This window comes from Panthera tigris, chromosome C2, assembly GCF_018350195.1.
Source record: "Panthera tigris isolate Pti1 chromosome C2, P.tigris_Pti1_mat1.1, whole genome shotgun sequence".
In the NCBI taxonomy this organism is placed as follows: Eukaryota; Metazoa; Chordata; class Mammalia; order Carnivora; family Felidae; genus Panthera; species Panthera tigris.
The window spans coordinates 94,836,493-94,855,711 of record NC_056668.1 but is presented as its reverse complement, the minus strand read 5'-3'; the positions used below and the strand labels follow the sequence as shown (position 1 = coordinate 94,855,711).

At 36.0% G+C, this 19,219-nt stretch overlaps 1 protein-coding gene across 2 annotated transcripts in view; it reads left to right on the top strand.

Annotated features, from left to right (window-relative positions):
- PRKCI (protein kinase C iota) overlaps positions 1-19,219 on the top strand; it is a 68,906-nt gene that overhangs the window by 27,354 nt on the left and 22,333 nt on the right. Inside the window, exons 1-6 of one of the 2 annotated variants that reach the window (XM_042956478.1) lie at positions 7,166-7,174; positions 8,075-8,164; positions 10,242-10,292; positions 13,287-13,372; positions 14,941-15,081; positions 18,090-18,144. In XM_042956478.1, the coding sequence (XP_042812412.1) occupies positions 10,271-10,292; positions 13,287-13,372; positions 14,941-15,081; positions 18,090-18,144 (304 nt within the window). In that variant the 5' untranslated portion in view covers positions 7,166-7,174; positions 8,075-8,164; positions 10,242-10,270. Of the gene's footprint in view, positions 1-7,165; positions 7,175-8,074; positions 8,165-10,241; positions 10,293-13,286; positions 13,373-14,940; positions 15,082-18,089; positions 18,145-19,219 lie in introns of those variants that run through there. The other variant, XM_007077072.2, reaches the window with a different exon arrangement.

Sequence of the window (19,219 nt, the reverse complement as noted above, 5' to 3'; positions counted from 1 at the left end):
ATTTCTAAATGTTCAGCTTGGGCCTTTTAAAATATCTTCCATCTTTACTTAACATGCCCAATACCTCCAGCTTCTTGAGCATATATTGGATATAATTATAATAACTTTCAGTAACCATTTCTATAAATTTCTTTCATCTGTCAATTCAGGGTTAATTTCTGTTGATTATGTTTCTCCTGTTGTAGGTCATATTTTCCTGCTTCTTCACATGCCTGGGTGTATTTTATTGGATCCTAGACAATGTGACTTTTGCATTACTGGGTATTGGATATATTTGTAGTTTTATAAATATTTTTGTGTTTTGTTCAGGTATACATTTAAGTTACAGCTGATCCTTTGTTGCTTATTTCCAGTATCTTGAACCATTTTTTTTTCACTTGTTTTGTATAGTTTTTTTGTGTTTTAGGTAGAGGGTTAAATCAGTTCTTGTTACTTCCATCATCTCCAGAAGTGGAAGTTGAAGATGGGCAGCTTGATAGGATGGCATATGCTTCTGTAACCACTGATTTCTGCCTCCTAGAAAAAAGGAAGAAACCAGAAATCCATTACTGTTGTGATTGGGCCTAATATTGAAAGGATGACCACCTAAACACTGTAGCATTCTTGAAAAATTTTTGCAAATCTATGTTTTAAGCAACGCAACCCTTCAAAGCAGGGAATACATGGACTTTCACAAGTGGTATGTAGTATTCTGAACCCAGTATCCAGAGGTGGAATGGCAGCAGAAAGAAGGTCCGGTGGGAACAGAATGAGTCTAAATCTATGGCAGACTCAAACATCAGGGAGAGGAGCGTTGTGATGCTATCTCAGGCAAACGTTAAAGGTGGCCAACCTTGGTTTTATGCTGTGTAGATTCTTTCAAGTGTGGGGCACTGAACTGAGTCATATGCTGAGATACCTAACATAAGTATGTTTTAAGTTCTGCGTCTTCTCAGGTTATTTTGTAAATAATTGAACCTTGCATATTTATTAAATACTTGAGGTCCAGTGCCCTAATTTGGTTCTTTCTATAGGTGAAAAGAACATGTAGATGCATTGAAAAAAAGACTTGATCTGCTGGTTATAATATACAGATTTTATTACCTTGAAATTCATTGATACTGAGCAGATCTCATTCTGGCTGTATGCCTGTTTTAGGATATGAATATGTACTTTAGTAATAGAGTAGGCTTTCAGAAATAGCTTTTCCTCCTGTCTTTTCTTTCATGATGATTCTTCACGGAATGTTTTGCTTCTGAGTTATGTGCCCTGCTTTATCAGGCATTAAACAGTTGGCCCAAAAAGGTAATACTTGAACCACAGACATTCAGTCCAATAAAAATAAAATAGATTTGGATATACATAATATCAGTAATTAACTCCTATTTTCACACTTCCTTGTGATTATTCAAAAGTGTCGATCTCTAGGTAAATACTGCATACAGTTACTTTACATGGTCTAGGTTTCAACGAACAGCAGGCAGGTATCGGTCTGGCAAAAAGACAATGTCTAGCAGAAGGAAAAGATTGATTTTTTAAAATATGGTTATAATGATACTTTCTTTATTTTAATTTTTAATTTTTTGTTTTTTAGAGAGAGCATGTACAAGAGTAGAAGGGACAAAGGGAGAGGGAGAGAGAATCTCAGGCAGGCTCCATGGCCAGCTCAGAGTCCAATGCGGGGCTCAGTCCCACAACCCTGAGATCGTGACCTAAGCCAAAATCAAGAGTTAGACGCCCAACTGACCGAGATGCCCAGGCGCCCCTGGTTATAATGATACTTTTAACAATAGTTAATTCCATTCATGGCATTTAATCAAAGTGCAATAATAAAAGTCACATGTATAATGGACCAAGCGTACTATGAGTTAACTTTAAAAATATGATCTTTAGTTTTCCCATCATCCTCACAATATAGGTAATGGCCCTCTGTAGAGAGAGATAAATATATATACACACATCTATATACATATGAATGACATACATATATTTCTTATTGTTTAAACACAATCTGAGGTGAGCTTAAATGTATTTAAAATGTATTTAGTTTCCTCACCTGGGGAGTTGTAAACGAAGTGTTAATTAAATTTCAGACTCCTATCTCTAGAATTCTTTGAATATTTCATTATTTAGAATTAATTTAGTCAACTGGCTTATTTGTCTAACTGAAAGAATAATTTACACACTTATTGATGTGTGAAATTCTCATTATTTTTATACTGCTTTTTTATTTTTGGCTTACACTTAAATCTTCTGTAGAAACAAAAGTTTTTTTAAAGCAATGTCAAAAATGAAATGTAATTATATTGCCTTTCACTTTCATAAATGTGGCAAAATGGGAGAAATTTGCATACTAAAAAAGTGAGTCTCTGTGTTTATTTCTTTGAGGCAAGCAAAGACAGACTTTGTTTTTGGACTAGACTGTTACTTTGTTATCAGACTCACTTTTATAAAAATGCTGCAGTAAACATTTTTTTCTAAAACAGTTGCACTGAGATATAACTTATTACTTAAAGTGTATAATTCAGTGGTTTTTAGTATATTCACAGAGTTGTGCAACCATCACTGTGATCGATTTCAAAACATTTTGTCACCCAAAACATAAACCCCATTATCATTAACATTCACTACCTATTTCCCTCTAGGTTCTTTACCCTCTACAGCCCTTAGATCAAAGTAACCACTAATCTACTTCATGTTTCTATACACTTGCCTAATTTAGACATGTCATATCCATACTTACTCAATTTTGATGGACATTTGGGTTTTTTTTTCACTTTTTGGCTGTTACAACCGGAGTGAACATTTGGTTTCAACTTTTTGTGTGGACATAGGTTTTCATTTCTCTTTGATACCTACCAAGACTGGAACTGCTAAGTCATCTGATAACTATGTTCCATCTTTTAAGGAGCCCCCATTGTGTTGGCTGAAGTGGCAGCACCATTTTACATTCCCACCAGTAGCATATGAGGATTGATCCCAGTTTCTCTGCATCCTCACCAGTACTTGTTATTGTCAGTATATTGAGCGCTGATCCAAAAATGGTTTATCTGTGTAACATGGTTGGGTCATTTTGACCTCGCTGTTTTTCATCTAGCCACTCGAAGACGCCTATAACACCAAGTTATAAAGTGAGCAAATGAGAGCACCGATCTTTCTTTTATGTAGATAATACTCAAACCAGAAAGTGTATTGGAAGAAAAGATTTCATCCGTAGTCACAACGTAAATTTTGTTTTTAAATCTAGGAATAAACTTTCATTTTTTTTTTTTTTAATGTTTATTTATTTGAACCTGAAGCAGGCTCTAGGCTCTGAGCTGCCAGCACAGACGTGGGTGTCAAACCCATGAACTGTGAGATCATGACCTAAGCCACAGTGGGATGCTTAACCGACTGAAGGTTCAGTCTAGGAATAAACTTTAAAGAAATGTGTAGAAACCATATAAAGAAAACTGAAACAGAAACAACTGGATGCCATAAGCAAAACTGTGGATGAATGGGGTGAGGAAGAAGCGTCATGTAAAATGAGAGCTCCTTACAGATCAATCTGTAAAGAGCACGACCTCCAAAAAATTTCTATTCTTTTTTTTTCATTTCTTTTTTTTTTTTTTAACGTTTATTTATTTTTGAGACAGAGAGAGACAGAGCATGAACGGGGGAGGGTCAGAGAGAGAGGGAGACACAGAATCTGAAACAGGCTCCAGGCTTTGAGCTGTCAGCACAGAGCCCGATGCGGGGCTCGAACTCACAGACCGCGAGATCATGACCTGAGCCGAAGTCGGCCGCCCAACCGACTGAGCCACCCAGGTGCCCCACCCCCCAAAAAATTTCTAATAGGGTGTTTTTAAAACTGACAATTTTATCTGGAAAAATAAACAGGAAAATTCTGGCAAAGGAACTGTAAAGAGGGAAGATTTTTCCTAATTTTGTATGTCAAAAAATACCATAATCACATATATAAGAGTAGTAACAACTGACAGAAAATGTTTGTAACATTTACAGAGGATTGTTATCTCTAATATAAAATAATTAGGTCAAAAAGAAATAGATGAAAAATCTACTTAAGGGGGTCTAGATAGCTAATTCATGAATGACAAAAAAAACAGGGGGTGCCTGGGTGGCTCAGTCATTTAAGTGTCTGACTTTGCCTCAGGTCATGATCTCACTGCTCTTTAGTTCGGGCCCATGTTGGGCTCTGTGCTAAAAGCTCAGAGCCTGGAGCCTGCTTCGGATTCTGTGTCTCCATCTTTTTCTGCCCCCTCCCCCCCACACTCACACTCTGTCTCTCTCTCTCAAAATTAAATAAACATTAAAAAAATTTATAAATGACAAAACTCAGAAATTACTAACAATTAACGAAACAAAGATTTTAAAAGAAGGCATTTTCACCTGTCAGATTAGAAGATATTTAAAATTTAATGATTACTTGTAGGATCTTAGGATAGATACTTAGTTGACTGCATTTATGATAACCTTTTTGCAGTTACTGTCATTCCAAATTTTGGAATAATTGTCAAAATTTTAAATGGGCACACTTTAAACCAATCAATTATCATGAGAAGTATCATGAGAAGTTATTCAAACATAGGAAAAAATTCATTTCAAGAATATTTACTATTCACTAATAAAAAAGGACTGAAGTACTGATACATGTTACAACATGGATGAACCTTGAAAACATTCCAAGTGAACAAAGACAGACATAAAAAACCACGTATTATGTGATTCCATTTATGAAATGTCCTGAAAAGGCAAATCTTAGATACTGAAAATAGATTAGTGGTTGCCTAGGTCTGGCAGTAGGAGGAGAGGGTGGGGGGGAAATGGGGACTGACTGCTAATGGGAAAGGAGCTTTTTTGAGGAGACAATGAAAATGTTCTAAAATTGATTATATCGAGAGTTGACAGCTCTGTGAACAGACGACCATTATACACTTCAGCTAGGTAAATTGAATGCTATGAGAATTGTATCTCAATAAGATAATTATTAAAAATTAGGTTATCTTTAGGCTTTTCATAAAATGTGAAATATTATCCCCTTTAGGTAAGGCTGTTCAGAAGAGGCATTTATTTGTCCTGGGTCTTGTAAGATTCACAGGATTTCAGGATTCAAATTGAAAGATGGTAGTAAGGTGTTTGTTACATAACAAATCACTTCAAAGCCTAGTAGCTTTAAAAAACCCACCACTTTATTTATTTATTTATTTTTAGTGATTTTTTTTTTTTTTTTTTTTTTTCCTGAGAGAGAGAGAGAAAGAAAGAGAAAGAATCTTAAGCAGGCTACATGCCCAGCACGGAGCCCGACACAGGGCTCGAACCCAGGAACTGTGACATTGTTACCTAAGCAGAAATCAGGAGTCAGATGCTTAGCTGACTGAGCCACCAGGCGCCCCAGTCCCACCACTTTATTTCGTAATCTCTCACACTGGTCTCAGTTGACTGGCTGTGCTAGTCTCACATGAGGTCTCTCATGCAGTGGCAATCATATGGCAGCTGGGTCTGGAGTGACGTAGAGGCTCATCTGGGATACTGGCCTAGTTGGTTCTCCCTCTCTGTGTAACCTCATCACAATGAGGTGGTGTCTTGTTGATTAGCTTAATGATGAGTGATACTGAACATCTTTTCATGTGCTCATTGACCATTTGTGTATCTTCTTTGGAGAAATGGTCATTTGTTTTTTCCTTGCCTTGCTTTTGGTGTCATAGCCAAGAAATCATTGCCAAATCCAGTGTCATAAAGCTTTCTCCCTATGTTTTCTTCCATGAGTTTTGTACTTTTCACTCTTGCATTTAAGTCTTTGATCAGGTTTGAGTTAATTTTTGTTAATGGTGTAAGATAGAAGTTCAACTTTATTCTTTTGCATACGGTCATGTTTGGGTATTTTATTGTGAATTTTTGTTAGTTTTTATAGGTGTATAATGATATTGTGATCATATTAAGGAATTTTAATCTAGACTTATAAGGATTTGTTCACAATGCCATGGTGGAAGGGAATAAGTGAGTGGGTATGTAGGGGGAAGCAAAATTTGGTAACATGTTTGAAGATTTCCAAAATGAAAAGTTAAAATAGAGTTGGTAAACCAGGGGAATGGTGTTTTAGAAACCTAGATGCAGTTCTATCCTATAGATGGTTAGTAGGGAACTTTGTTAGATGCTATAGAGAGATCAATTAGAATAAAGGCAGAAAAGTTGCTATTGGTTTTAGCAGCTCTTTTCATGACCTTGGATATAGCAGTTTTTGTAGAGTGTTTGGACTAAAACCTGATAGCAGAATTTTGAGAAATTCATGGAAGACAGGAACACAGAGAAAGCAGGGTGGGGTCACTCTGAATATTAAGAAAAGTTATTTCTAAAAATTTTTTTAATGTTTATTTTTGAGAGAGAGACAGAGAGAGAGTGAGCACAAGCGGCAGGAGGGGCAGAGAGAGGGAGACACAGAATCTGAAGCAGGTCCCAGGCTCTCAGCTGTCAGCACAGAGCCTGACTCGGGGCTCGAATTCCTGAACCACAAGATCATGACCTGAGCTGAAGTCGGACGCTTAACTGACTGAGTCAGCAGGCACCTCAAGAAAAGTTACTTCCAGAGGTGCCTGGGTGGCTCAGTCGGTTAAGCATCTGAGTCTTGATTTCGGCGCAGTCATGATCTCACAGCCTGTGAGATGGAGCCCTGCGTCAGACTCTGTGCTGACAATGCAAGCCTTCTTGGGATTCTCCCCCTCTCTCTGCCCCTCTCCTGCTTGCGTGTGCATGTGCTCGCTCTCTCGCTCTCTCAAAATAAATAAATTTTAAAAAGTTGTTTCTAATAAATCTAAAGTATTGTAAACCCGTGATTTAAAAAGTACAAAAGCAAAGTAAGAAGTCAAAGATCAAAAGCCCTACCCTATATTTTTCCCCTTCTTCTCACCCACCCCCTCCAGTTTCAGTCTAGGGTTTGCTCTTGAGGGTGTGGCTACAATGGAATGGCAACCCGAGTGTGAGGGAGATTGTTGAGAGGGGGACTCAAACATGCCTGTGCCGGAGAAGAGCTAGTGGAAGGAAAGAAAAAATGCAAATGGAACTGAAAGGGCTAATGGGATAAGGCCCACAGGAAGGTAAAAGGAAGAGATTCAGTAAGGGAATCGCCAAGTTGGAGAAAGGTACAGAGGCACTCATTTCTTTGAGACTGGAGGAAAGGAGATGGCTTCATTTTTCTCTCGTGAGTAATAGACATAGTTCTCTACTGAGAGTGACTGAGGTTTGGATAGGGCCGGTGGCATCTTGTGTGTGGTAACATTTGGTGTGACCACAGGAATGAGCAGAAGCATTGCAGTGTGGAGGACCCAGCTCGGGCCCCAACTGTGATCTAATTACTTTTTCATTGAGGAATGCCATCATTCAGGGAGATGTGCCATCTCAGTCTTTGCCAGGGTGACTCAGTTCTTTGGCTGGTTGACTAGGAAGGTGTTTCTTCCTTAGTCTTTCTGTGTGTCCATTTACTAAAATGATGTGTTTACATTTAAAAGCAGTTCAGATTGGACTGCTGTTCAGTCCAGAGTACTTAGTAGCTGTGCTTCCTTTCTGTGAGCCTCTTGAGCAGGCTCTCAGGTGAAGGAAAAATTTGGCAGAATGATTACATGGAGACCTCTAACCGACCATATTGTGGCAGTGAAACCACTTTCACTTCCTCCTCTAGAGAGATAGGTAACAGAAAACTTGTCCCTGGCAGTTAGTCATACTGTAGTGACAATCCAAATGTGGTCGGGGTGGATTGTGTTTGCTATATTTTGCGTATACTTTATATGTTATTGAGAATTAAATGGCTTATATGTATCAAATTTGGTATCTATGAATTTCATGTAATATTTTTGGGAAATAGAAATGGAAGTTATGTAGCTACTTTAGAGAATAGAATTGGCTAAAATTTTAAGTATCTAAAGACTTGTCCTTGTCAAATATTACTTTATGTATGTATGTAATTGTTTTTCCTCAAGATTTTATGTAATGGAAATTATGTTTTTGCTCAAGATTTTATGTAATGGAAATTGTTTACTAAACATCACATTTTAGAGGATTTAAAAAGTGAGCTTTGCTTTACTTTACTTTTTATATTTTTTAGGAGACCCGTGTACAGTATCATCTCAGTTGGAGTTAGAAGAAGCCTTTAGGCTTTATGAGCTAAACAAGGATTCTGAACTCCTGATTCATGGTAAAGGAGTAGTCATTTCTTACTCTTCTAGAGCTGTATTTTTTTTTTAATAACCCTGTATTCTTGTCCATTTTAAAACATCATCATGATGTCATTTGCTTAATCTCTATCCCTCATTGCTATGTAATTGTTCAGATTTAGTCTCTCAAATGCTAGAGAAAATAAAATCACCTTATAATCTTGGGAAATTTATTTGGGTTTGCCTTCTTGGATATTACACTGAATATCTCTCAGTTTTTCACAGCAAAGTGTAGGATAGAATTTAAAATTGAGTGCCCACTGGAATTCTCCTAAGTCATTCCCTTGCAGTTTTGTAATGTATGCAAATAATGATCTCCAAAGAGAAGGTATCTTAAATGTCCTTTCTTTTATTTGAAGGTTAACAGTGAAACTATTTACATAGTTATAGAGATTATGTAGTTTTCTGCAAGCCTGCAAGTCGGATTGTGGTACAGAAGAAGAGACGAAACTCAGCCATCATGTAACTGGTGCACTGTAGACCTAGTTATAGAATCTCGGTCTTCTGGTTCCAAATCTATGTTCTTTTCATTCTACTGTGCTACCCCTCAAATTTTTTATGTACTGTAGAACCCACTTAATATGGCACATTTAATTGCAATTCGTTGGCAATATTTCATGAAACATTTTTAGGAGCTTTTGGAGGCCAGACCTAGGACTCAAAACAAACATGAATCTCCCATAAGTATAATGAGTCAACACCTTGTTATTATTCCCATATACTTTTCTTTACAGTGTGTTTTTCAAAAGTGAGTAGTTTGATATTCTTCTGTCTTCAGAATTTGACATAGTGACTTCCAAAGGGATCCATAGTCTAATTTGTTGAGATCCTAGCAGAATTTTAGTAAGTCATCCATTTTGGGGGTCATCTCTTTTTAGAATAAAACTGCAGTGAGTGTTTAAAGAAGTGACTGATCAATAGTATTAAATAGTTTAAGTTTTGTTTGGTTTTCTGAAAGAGAGAGCACGCACAAGCAGGGGAGGGGGAGAGAGAATCTTAAGCAGGCTCCACATGCAGCACAGAGTCCGACACAGGGTTCAATCTCATGACCGTGAGATCATGACCTGAGCCGAAATCAAGAGTCAGACGCTTAGCCAAGTGAGCCACCCAGGCACCCCACTTTCGTTATTTTTACCCTATATCACATATCTGTTTTTAGAAGTTGGCTTATATTTCAACTTTTAAGAATATGTTAGCAACTGTGCTTCCCATACTCTATATTCTTTATTAAGCCATGTCCTTCTGTACATCACAGACTACAGCTGGTTGTCTAGTTCATAAATATACTATGTCTTTATATTCTGTCTCTTTATAAAAATGGCCTGAATTATCATGTTTATAAATTTACAGTTTATAAGATAAAACTTATATTTTGTTGGATTTGGGTACATGTTAATCTTATGAACTTATTCTTAAATTTAGTATTCATCTTTTAAAAACTGTAATGGTTTATGTTCATATTTGTATACATTTTTGTGATTTAATTTTTTTTTTTTTTTTACGTTTATTTATTTTTGAGACAGAGAGAGACAGAGCATGAACGGGGGAGGGGCAGAGAGAGAGGGAGACACAGAATCGGAAGCAGGCTCCAGGCTCTGAGCCATCAGCCCAGAGCCCAACGCGGGGCTCGAACTCACGGACCGTGAGATCGTGACCTGAGCTGAAGTCGGACGCTCAACCGACTGAGCCACCCAGGCGCCCCTTGTAATTTAATTTTAATTCTTCATTGTAGCAAACTTTACACTACAACAGAGATTTAAGGAAATAGTTAATTTCTCTAAGGACAAAAGAATCAATTAGTAATGTTAATAGGGAGTAGAATGAATAATTTGAGCTTCTAATGCATTTGTTTTTGGATGTTCACTTTCATAAAAACTTCTTCATATAGCCCTGGTAAAATGGATCCCTTGAAAAAATATTGACCATATGCTACGTATCTTATGTCAAGAGAGGGTAAGGTTGAAATTTGGGTCAACGTTTTTGATATTAGAATTTGACATTCTATGTAATTTGTGTGTTTTAAATATGCTGTATTAATTTTAGTTTATTTTCTTTCAGTCTTCCCTTGTGTACCAGAACGTCCTGGAATGCCCTGTCCAGGAGAAGACAGTGAGTGTGTATATATACTTCATATTTTTGAGAATAGAGTTATTTATGGTACAGTGGCACAAGTGAAAAGAAATCAGAAATAGAACTTTTAGTCCGTTTGATTTCCTTTCCATTCTTCAGTCTAATTTAGTATATCTTAGCAACTGCCTAAACTCTACTTTTGCCAGATCACAATCAGGCAGTTCTTAGTTACAAGTTACTGACATAAGTGTCTGTTGCATGTTTGAAGAGAAAATTAAGTTAATTTTAAGTCATGTTTCATCCTGGTTTTTAATTTTTGAAATTTTCAAACTTGTGGAGAAGTTGAAACATTGAAAACAAAGATACAAAGGTATCTTTTGCCTCCATTCACTGATTATTAACATTTTCTATGTTTCCTGTATATCTGCATCTGTATGTGTTCACACATAGGCAGAGATGTATATACATAAGAAACATGCTTGTTTTATTTTTATTTTTTTGGTGTACCATTTGAAAGTAACAAGATGCTTCATCTCTGAATACTTGAACTTGTGTAGTTAGAAATTGTTAGGGATTTTCTTTTGAGTGTCCAAGCTGATGGTTCCCATTAGTGAGAGGAATTGAAAGTTTGTATATATACACACTTACATACAGTCAGTAGTTATTGCCTTTGATATCCAGTGTAATGTATTATTACTTGTGGATACTACTCATTTTCATTTGTGGTTTCTGCACATATCCATGACTTTAGAGAGAAAAGTAGTAAATGTTTTCCTTTGAATTAAATGAAAGAGTTCTAAACTTTCAGCTCTGTGACTCTTCATGCAACCTGGTGAGAAGGAAAATTAAACAGCTATGAGTGTTTGTATACAGAGTTGATTGGGGGCCGTGTAATATATATAGGAAGATGGAGAAATATAAGGAAGTAGGTAGAGCCTTGAAGCTCTAGTGAAAAATTTAGGTTTGGGTTCAGCTGAGAATATTTTGCTGGAGTTCCAGTGGTGGATGGACCAAAGCCAGTGTAGGCTGCCTTTACACAGCTGTTGGAGAGGCAGCTATGTTCTTTGTCCGGTCTGCATTTTTGAAAGACTTGCCATTGTAGCAGGTCTTGGTTCCAGAGTCCCATCTCCAAATCGATCATGGGTCTTTAGCACACTTTCCAGATAAAGTAATAATTTCCTAACTTTTCACTATATTTCATGCTCATATTCACTCTTTAAAATTTGCTGGTGGGGATTTGATACCACTTCTCCCCCAGTATAATAAATGTTACTAAACTAGAGCATGGAGGAAGATTAATCACTATTAATATGGTCTCTTGGCTCTTTTAATTCCTCGGCAACACTAATATGCTTAAATTTAAGGTATATCGAGTTGTAGTTTCATGAAAGCTTCTGAAGATATTTCAGGTTAAGATATTAACAGAAACTTTCTGCTTTGGTTACTCCTAACAGAATAGATAAATAAAAATTAAAGCATTTATATTTAGGGTTCTGTATTATGCCATCTTTAGATTTCTAATTTAGAGCATTTCAACTGGTCTGTTTTATCTTAATTTTAAATTCAGTGCTACATTTGCTTTAAAATATGAGTTTAAAAACCTAATGGAATCTTTCCACAGTATTAACTATCACTATGGAATATTACTATTAATGACTAATAGACAATGTATATAATAGTGATCAATTTAACCAAAATTACACAGGTAGATTAGATTTGATCTTTTGGAACCTCTTAATTTGTTTAGAAAAAGTATTACTGTAAAAACTATTGGGTTAAAGATTATTGGAGGAGCACCTGGGTGGCTGAGTCAGTAAAGCATTCGACTTGGGCTCAGGTCATGATCTCACAGTCTGAGTTCGAGTCCTGCATCGGGCTCTGTGCTGACAGCTCAGAGCTTGGAGCCTGCTTCAGATTGTCTCCCTCTTTCTCTGCCCCTCCCCCCCCCCCCTCTCTCTCTCTCTCTCTCTCTCTCTCAAAAAATAAACATTAAAAAAGTGAAAAAAAAAAGATTATTGGAGAAGATAATATTCCTGAAATTGCAAAATGTCCCTTATAGAACACCTACGAAAAGTAAAATGTGCGTTTACAATGAAGAAAACTAGGAATCACTGCCTTTAACGGAGTGACTGAAACACTAGTAAGTGGGAGTCAGCAATCTGACATTTGTCTATCCCGTCATGTTATACAATAAGCAACACATATCGCCTATGTATTATTTTTGCCAAGAGTATTTAATACTGATTCTAATGAGGAAACAGACAAATCCAGAATGTGGGACATAACGTAAGACAACTGGACCCTGTTAAAAAAAAAAAAAGTCAGCATCACGAAGACTCAACAACAAATACGGCACTGTGAATATTTCAGCATCCATTAAAGAGACAAAAAAGGTATAGCAACCAAATGCAATGCTTAAATCTTGATTGGATCCTGGAGAGAAAAAGAAAGCTATGAAATACACTCCGAGGACAAATAGGGGAGTTTGCCTATGAGCTGTATGTTAGGTGACGATTGAATTAATGTTGATTTTCTCAATCATGGTAATGGTATTGTGCCTAAGCAGAATTAGGGAGAACGTCCTTAATCTAAGGCAGTGGATATTTAGGTGTTTAAGGGTGAAGTGGTATGTCTGCAACTTACTTTTAAATGATTCCAAGAAAAAAAGCAGGTGTAGAGGACAGAAAGCAAAGGTGGCATAATGTTAGTAATTGGTAAATCTGTGTGAAGGATGCAGGTGTTTCTTGTTCTGTTCTGTCGATTCTCTGTGGGCTTAAAATTTTTCAAAATAAAAGTTGCGGGAAAATTAAAAAACACAAAAGCCCGAATGGTTATTTGAACAGTTTTACTCCATGGGCTTTGTTTTCATTTAGTTCCTCGATGCATCTATTTTAGTTTTTCACTTTGTTTTTATCCAAATATTTTTTTTCTTGCAGTGAATATCATGAAAAAAATCACAGACTTAATTATAAAAAGACTTTACTCACACTTGCTCTTCTTTTTTCTTTTTTTTAACTTTTTATCTCTCTTCAGAATCCATCTACCGCAGAGGTGCACGCCGCTGGAGAAAGCTTTATTGTGCAAATGGCCACACTTTTCAAGCCAAGCGTTTTAACCGGGTAAACCATAGTTTTTTAAATGTTTGATAATTTGAGATATCTATTTTTTCCCTCACTACTGTAAAGTCTTGTTTTCCCTTTTAAAGGAGTAAATAGGGTGACAACATTCCCAGTTTGCCCGAGGGCAGTATCCCTGTTATCTCCAGGTAATTAAAAAAAATTTTTTTTAAATGTTTATTTATTTTTGAGAAAGAGAGACAGTGTGAGCAAGGGAGGGGCAGAGAGAGAGGGAGACACAGAATCTAAAGCAGGCTCCAGGCTCTGAGCTGTCAGCACAGAGCCCGATGCGGAGCTCGAACCCACGAACTGCGAGATCATGACCTGAGCCGAAGTCGGCGCTTAACCGACTGAGCCGCTCAGGTGCCCCTTGAGATAATTTTTAATAGCCTCTCCCTTCTTAAAACTGCTCCAGAGTGGATGATTAATTATGTGATTATCCTAGCTAAAATAAAGTTGGCTTTTTATTTTATTTATTTATTTTTAAGTTTTATTTATTTAGAGACAGAGAGCATGTGTGCATGTGTTTGTGGAGGAGGGGCTGAGAGAGAGGGAGACAGATTATTCCAAGCAGGCTCCGTGCTGTCAGCACAGAGCCTGATGTGGGGCTTGATCCGATGAACCATGAGATCATGACCTGGGTCAAAATCAAGAGTCAGATTCTTAACCAGCTGAGCCGCCCAGGTACCCCGAAAGTTGACTTTTTAAGTATAATTCCAAACATCCAGAAAATAAGCAAAGGTTATTTTGCAAACCAGTTAATGCTGTAATTTTAACTTTCAGTTTTGAATATAATAATTGCAAAACACTGACCTAGCTTTAACTATGTACCAGGTGCTTTTCCAAATGCTTGACGCATATTAACTCATTTAATCTTTACAACAACTTGTGAGATAGGTACTATATATTTCTATTTTATAGGTGAAAAAACTGAGGTATGGGGCAATTAAGAAACTTGCCCAAGATGACACAGCTAGTAAGTGGCAGAGCCAAGGTTTGAAAGACATTTCCAGTAGTCCATGTTTTCACTCCACTTGATAACTACAAATATATGGATCCCATTTCCATTGTAAAACTAGTGCCATGTTCTGGATTCATTAATGTAAATAAAAGCTACCACCTGAGGTTTACAAAGGTCCTTTTCTCAGTAGCACTAATATTTGAAAACCTTTGAAATAATTACTTTAGGTATTAATCTTTAAGAGAGCAGGGCTTTGCTTTGACTTCTGAACATTCTGGAAGGTTTATGTTTGCTTGGGAGTCCTTGCATAGCTTTTTCTGTCATATGGTTTTCAAGTTTAGTTCACTTTTACTATTTTCAATACTCTGAATTTATGTGAAGACTAAAAATTCTTGAAGTTAGAAAACAACATGCTTGCAGATTTCACTCTTGCAAACAAAACTCTTTTCTGTTCAATTTTCCTATTCTAGCTTTGGAAAAGTTATGTATGATGAAGGGAACTGAGTTAGAGAAGAAAGCCACTTATTTTCACTATTTTATGAGCAGAATGTTGGCAAATAATTGCGACTGTCTTTTGGTTAATAAAATACTGTTGAATTATTCTTTCCAGCGTGCCCACTGTGCTATCTGCACTGACCGAATATGGGGACTTGGACGCCAGGGATATAAGTGCATCAACTGCAAACTCCTGGTTCATAAGAAGTGCCACAAACTTGTCACAATTGAATGTGGGCGGCATTCTATGCCACCGGTAAGACACAGTTGTCTCTTTTTAATAGAGCATTTTCAGTAACACTACTAGAACAGAGGGCTAAAATACGGAGGTGCTAAGGAATCACAGTTTTAACAGTGTTGTTACAGAATGTAACTTTACAGTCCAGTTGACCTATGGTGAGTTTTGGAATTGTTACTACAAATTTGTAGTATATAGGTAACTTCTTTATTTAATTTGCTACAAAATCATCTGGTCTAAATTAGGAAGAGGTAGGGAAAACCATTTAAGAGACTTTTTTCTCTTCTTTAAGCCAAACTCATTAGTTTGTAGCTCCCGTTGTTCTGGAGCATCCACACCAAACAGAGATCAGGTAAGAATAATCAGAGGCTTCATGTTTGCTATTTAAAGTATGAGATTACTAGGTAGAGAGTTTTTGAATTAAAAAATTTAATTTTCACTTTTTCTTTAAATATGCAATTAAAACATGTTGGTTATAGAATAAATAGAGGATACAAATGAATAAAGAGAAATTAAATACAAATCCCTCATGAGGGGCACCTGGGTGGCTCAGTTGGTTAAGCATCTGACTCATGATCTCATTCAGGTTTTGATCTCAGGATTGTGAGTTCAAGCCCTGCATTGGGCTCTGCATGGGGCATGAAGCCTACTGAAAAATTAAAAGTTAAATTAAAAATATAAAAATAAAAATGCCCCATGAAATGTCCTATCTAAAGGTAATTGTCTTGGTGTATATTCTTCCAGACCTTTTTCTTTGCAGATTTATATGCATAAACATTTAAAATTTTTCCATTCTATATGGATGTAGAATAATCTATTAGAATAGATTATAGAATAATCTATATAGAATAATCTATATAGAATAATCTATAATCTAATAATTGTATTCATATAGAATAATGGAAAACTTTTAAATACATTTTAAGAGTGGATATAACAGTATAATGAACTTCCATATATCAATCATCTGGCTCCCACGGGTATCAACTCATGATTGATATTATTTCAGCTATACACCCCCCATAAGTGACCTGCTGTCATCCTATATAATTTGAAACAAATCTAAAAGATAAGAACTCTTTTAAAAACTAACTGAAAAACAAATTCCTTATATCAAATACTCATCCAGGCAGTGTTCAAAATTTCAGTTGCCTCATAAATGTGAAAATTTTGTTTTTACAGTTTTCATTCTGAATTAGGATCCAACTGAAGTCCATATTTGCAGTTAATTGATATGTGTCCTAGATATTTTCTAACTTACTGATGCTTCCATCTCTTTCTCTCTCTTGCTTTTGTCCCCCTTAAAATTTAAATGTAGAAGAAATTATGTTGTTATTTAAAGTGTTGCAGAATTTCTCTCTTTGCTTCTCCATGGTTATGTTTAAAATGTTTCCCCATCTTCTTTATTTTCTGTATGTTATAGTTGAACCTATAATTAGATTCTGGGTTTTGGTTTCTGTGGGTTGTTTTTGAGACTGCTTCATAGAAGGTGGGGTGTTTATCCATCAGAATGTGCATAATGTTTGATTTGGTCTCATCTTTTACATACTTTTTAACAAAAGTGAGATCATATATATACTGTTTTCAACCCATTTTTCTCACTCAACTATGTATTTTGGTCATCTTTCTATATCTGTCTGTCTATATCCTCATCAATTTTAGCATATTTTGTTATATGTCTGTGTCATGATTTACTTAATGTGTTCCCTATGGTTGAACATTTGACTTTTTTTCTGAATTTCCCTGTAAAGAAAATCATAATGAACTTTCTGATAAATAAATCTTATTATTTCCTTAAGGATCCAGAAGTAGAATTACTGGCCTAAAGGATATGCATTTTTAAAGAGATCTGGAGACATCTTTCTAAATTGCCTTCTAGAATGAGTGTACCATGTTTATTCATAATACCTTCTTTGGACATTGTGAAAATAGGTTATTATTAGTGACTCTTGGCAATCAGAATTATTTAGCTTGTTCGTATAAGCTCAGGAATGGGTTTGTAGTTAGGGAGGTGAAAATCCCATCTTAAGGAAAAAAAACAAAGGCCAAAATTTGTGAACATAATTTATTTAGGGTACTGTTGATATTCTTGAGTATTCTTAGGTGATGGAATGACTTGTGTACATTTATAAATGTAGGAAGAAAGGGGCAGGATTAGTGATTATATTGACATTTTAGGATGGATGCTAAACACAATGAAAAAATCCAAAGGCCTGTCTTTAAGACAGGCTTAAAATTACAATGGTGTAGGGGAGCCTGGCAGGCTCAGTCAGTAGAGCAAGTGACTCTTGATTGAAATGAGTCCCATGTTGGGTGTAGAGATTACTTAAAAAAAAAAAAAATCTAAAAAAAGAATCTATAACTGTATAACTTAATGTTCTTTCTCAAGTTTACCCTTTCTTGCTGGTATTCATTAAACCTGGATCCAAGATTAATGAATTAGTAGCACTTTAGTTTGAGTTAACATTTTTCCTGAGGTTATTGGCAGTTAGTGGGTTAAGTCAGTTTCTAGAAGATATGTCTTTTCCTTATTTGGATCATTGGCACTTTTGAGAATCTTCCGAAAAATGGGAAAATCCATGAAATTTTAGGTTTATAGACCATTTTGAAGTCCATCTCTGGACTCAGCTAAGGAACGTATGTACTAATGACTTCTTTTGTTAGAGATGTAAAGTGAATGTATGGAGCTCAAAGGAAGAATAGTGTAGAAGAGAAACAGATGAGAGTATATAGAAGTTTAATTTGATTGCTAATTGATGGTCTGAAGTTAGTATTCTGTTTCTTCTGTTATCTGTAAAATGTGACTAATGTTACCTCATTCACAAGAATATTGCATGGTTTCATATAATAAAATTAAAGTAAATTAAATATAGTAAAAACAATTCTCACTTATTAAGTTATTATTCTTTCAAGCTTAAATTTTAATATGCTGTGTCTCATCAAAATAATGTTGTTTCTGAATTAATAGAGGTATTGGGATTTAAAAAGAACCCACTAAATTACTATATCTTTGGAAATATTTGTAGGAACCAATGATGCCCATGGATCAGTCATCCATGCATTCAGACCATGCACAGACAGGTAAGAATCCCACTGGTACTAACCATTGTTCGTCAACAAAGTATCATTTAAAGACTTCTTTAGGTAACTCTTTAACTTAAGTTTAAAAACATTTATGTTGTTGCCAAAAGAAGTTAGGTTACCATATTTTGCGGTGGTGTTATCGGTCACAATATTTAACATATACCTGTGGCATTTTAAGAAGACAACTATGTAAATTACAACAAATGACTCTTCCCTAATTCAGGTGAATTTCTTCTGAGATTTTTTTAAAATTCAGCAAACCTAGTTTTTTCAGTAATGAAAACATACTGATATTGTGGGCCACGTTGACTATGTTCAGGTGATCTGTTTTTATTAAAAGCTTTATTATCAGAAGTAGAAATTATGGGGGCACCTGGGTGGCTCAGTCGGTTGAGCATCCCACTTCGGCTCAGGTCATGATATCACAGCTCATGAGTTCGAGCCCCGTGTCGGGCTCTGTGCTGACAGCTCGGAGCCTGGAGCCTGCTTCGGATTTTGTGTCGCCTTCTCTCTCTGTCTCTAACCCACTCGCATTCTGCCTGTCTCTCTGAAAAATAAATAAATAAACATTAAAAAAAAATTTAAGATGTAGAAATTATGTAAAAGATATAGAGATGTAGTATAGAAAATTCAAAAAAGATCATGTGAGTTCCAATGTCAAATAGATACAGAACCTTAAATATGTATCTGGGAAATTTGGAGAGCTGTTAACCAGGACAGAGCATACTGATCTCAGAAGAGTCAAGAAAAGGAAGATGAGGGAGTTTTTCTGGAAGGACAGAATACAGTCTCTTGTTCATGCAATCTGTGAAATATGGGTGTTTTTTTTTGTTTTGTTTTGTTTTTGCCCCAAGTAGTTCCGAGGAATAGAAACCTGTAGTCCAGTTTTTGAGTATGAAGAAAGTGAGGAGTAAAAACCAAAGGCCCCCTCTCTCTATGCCTTAGTCATACTAAAATAATTAAGGTTTATGGAGTCATCCTTGTAGAAGGAATTGATTACTTTGTGAAGAAGAGAAATATTTTTAAAAAAACAAAAATATTTGTTAAAATCAATACTTGGCTGTTAATTGGT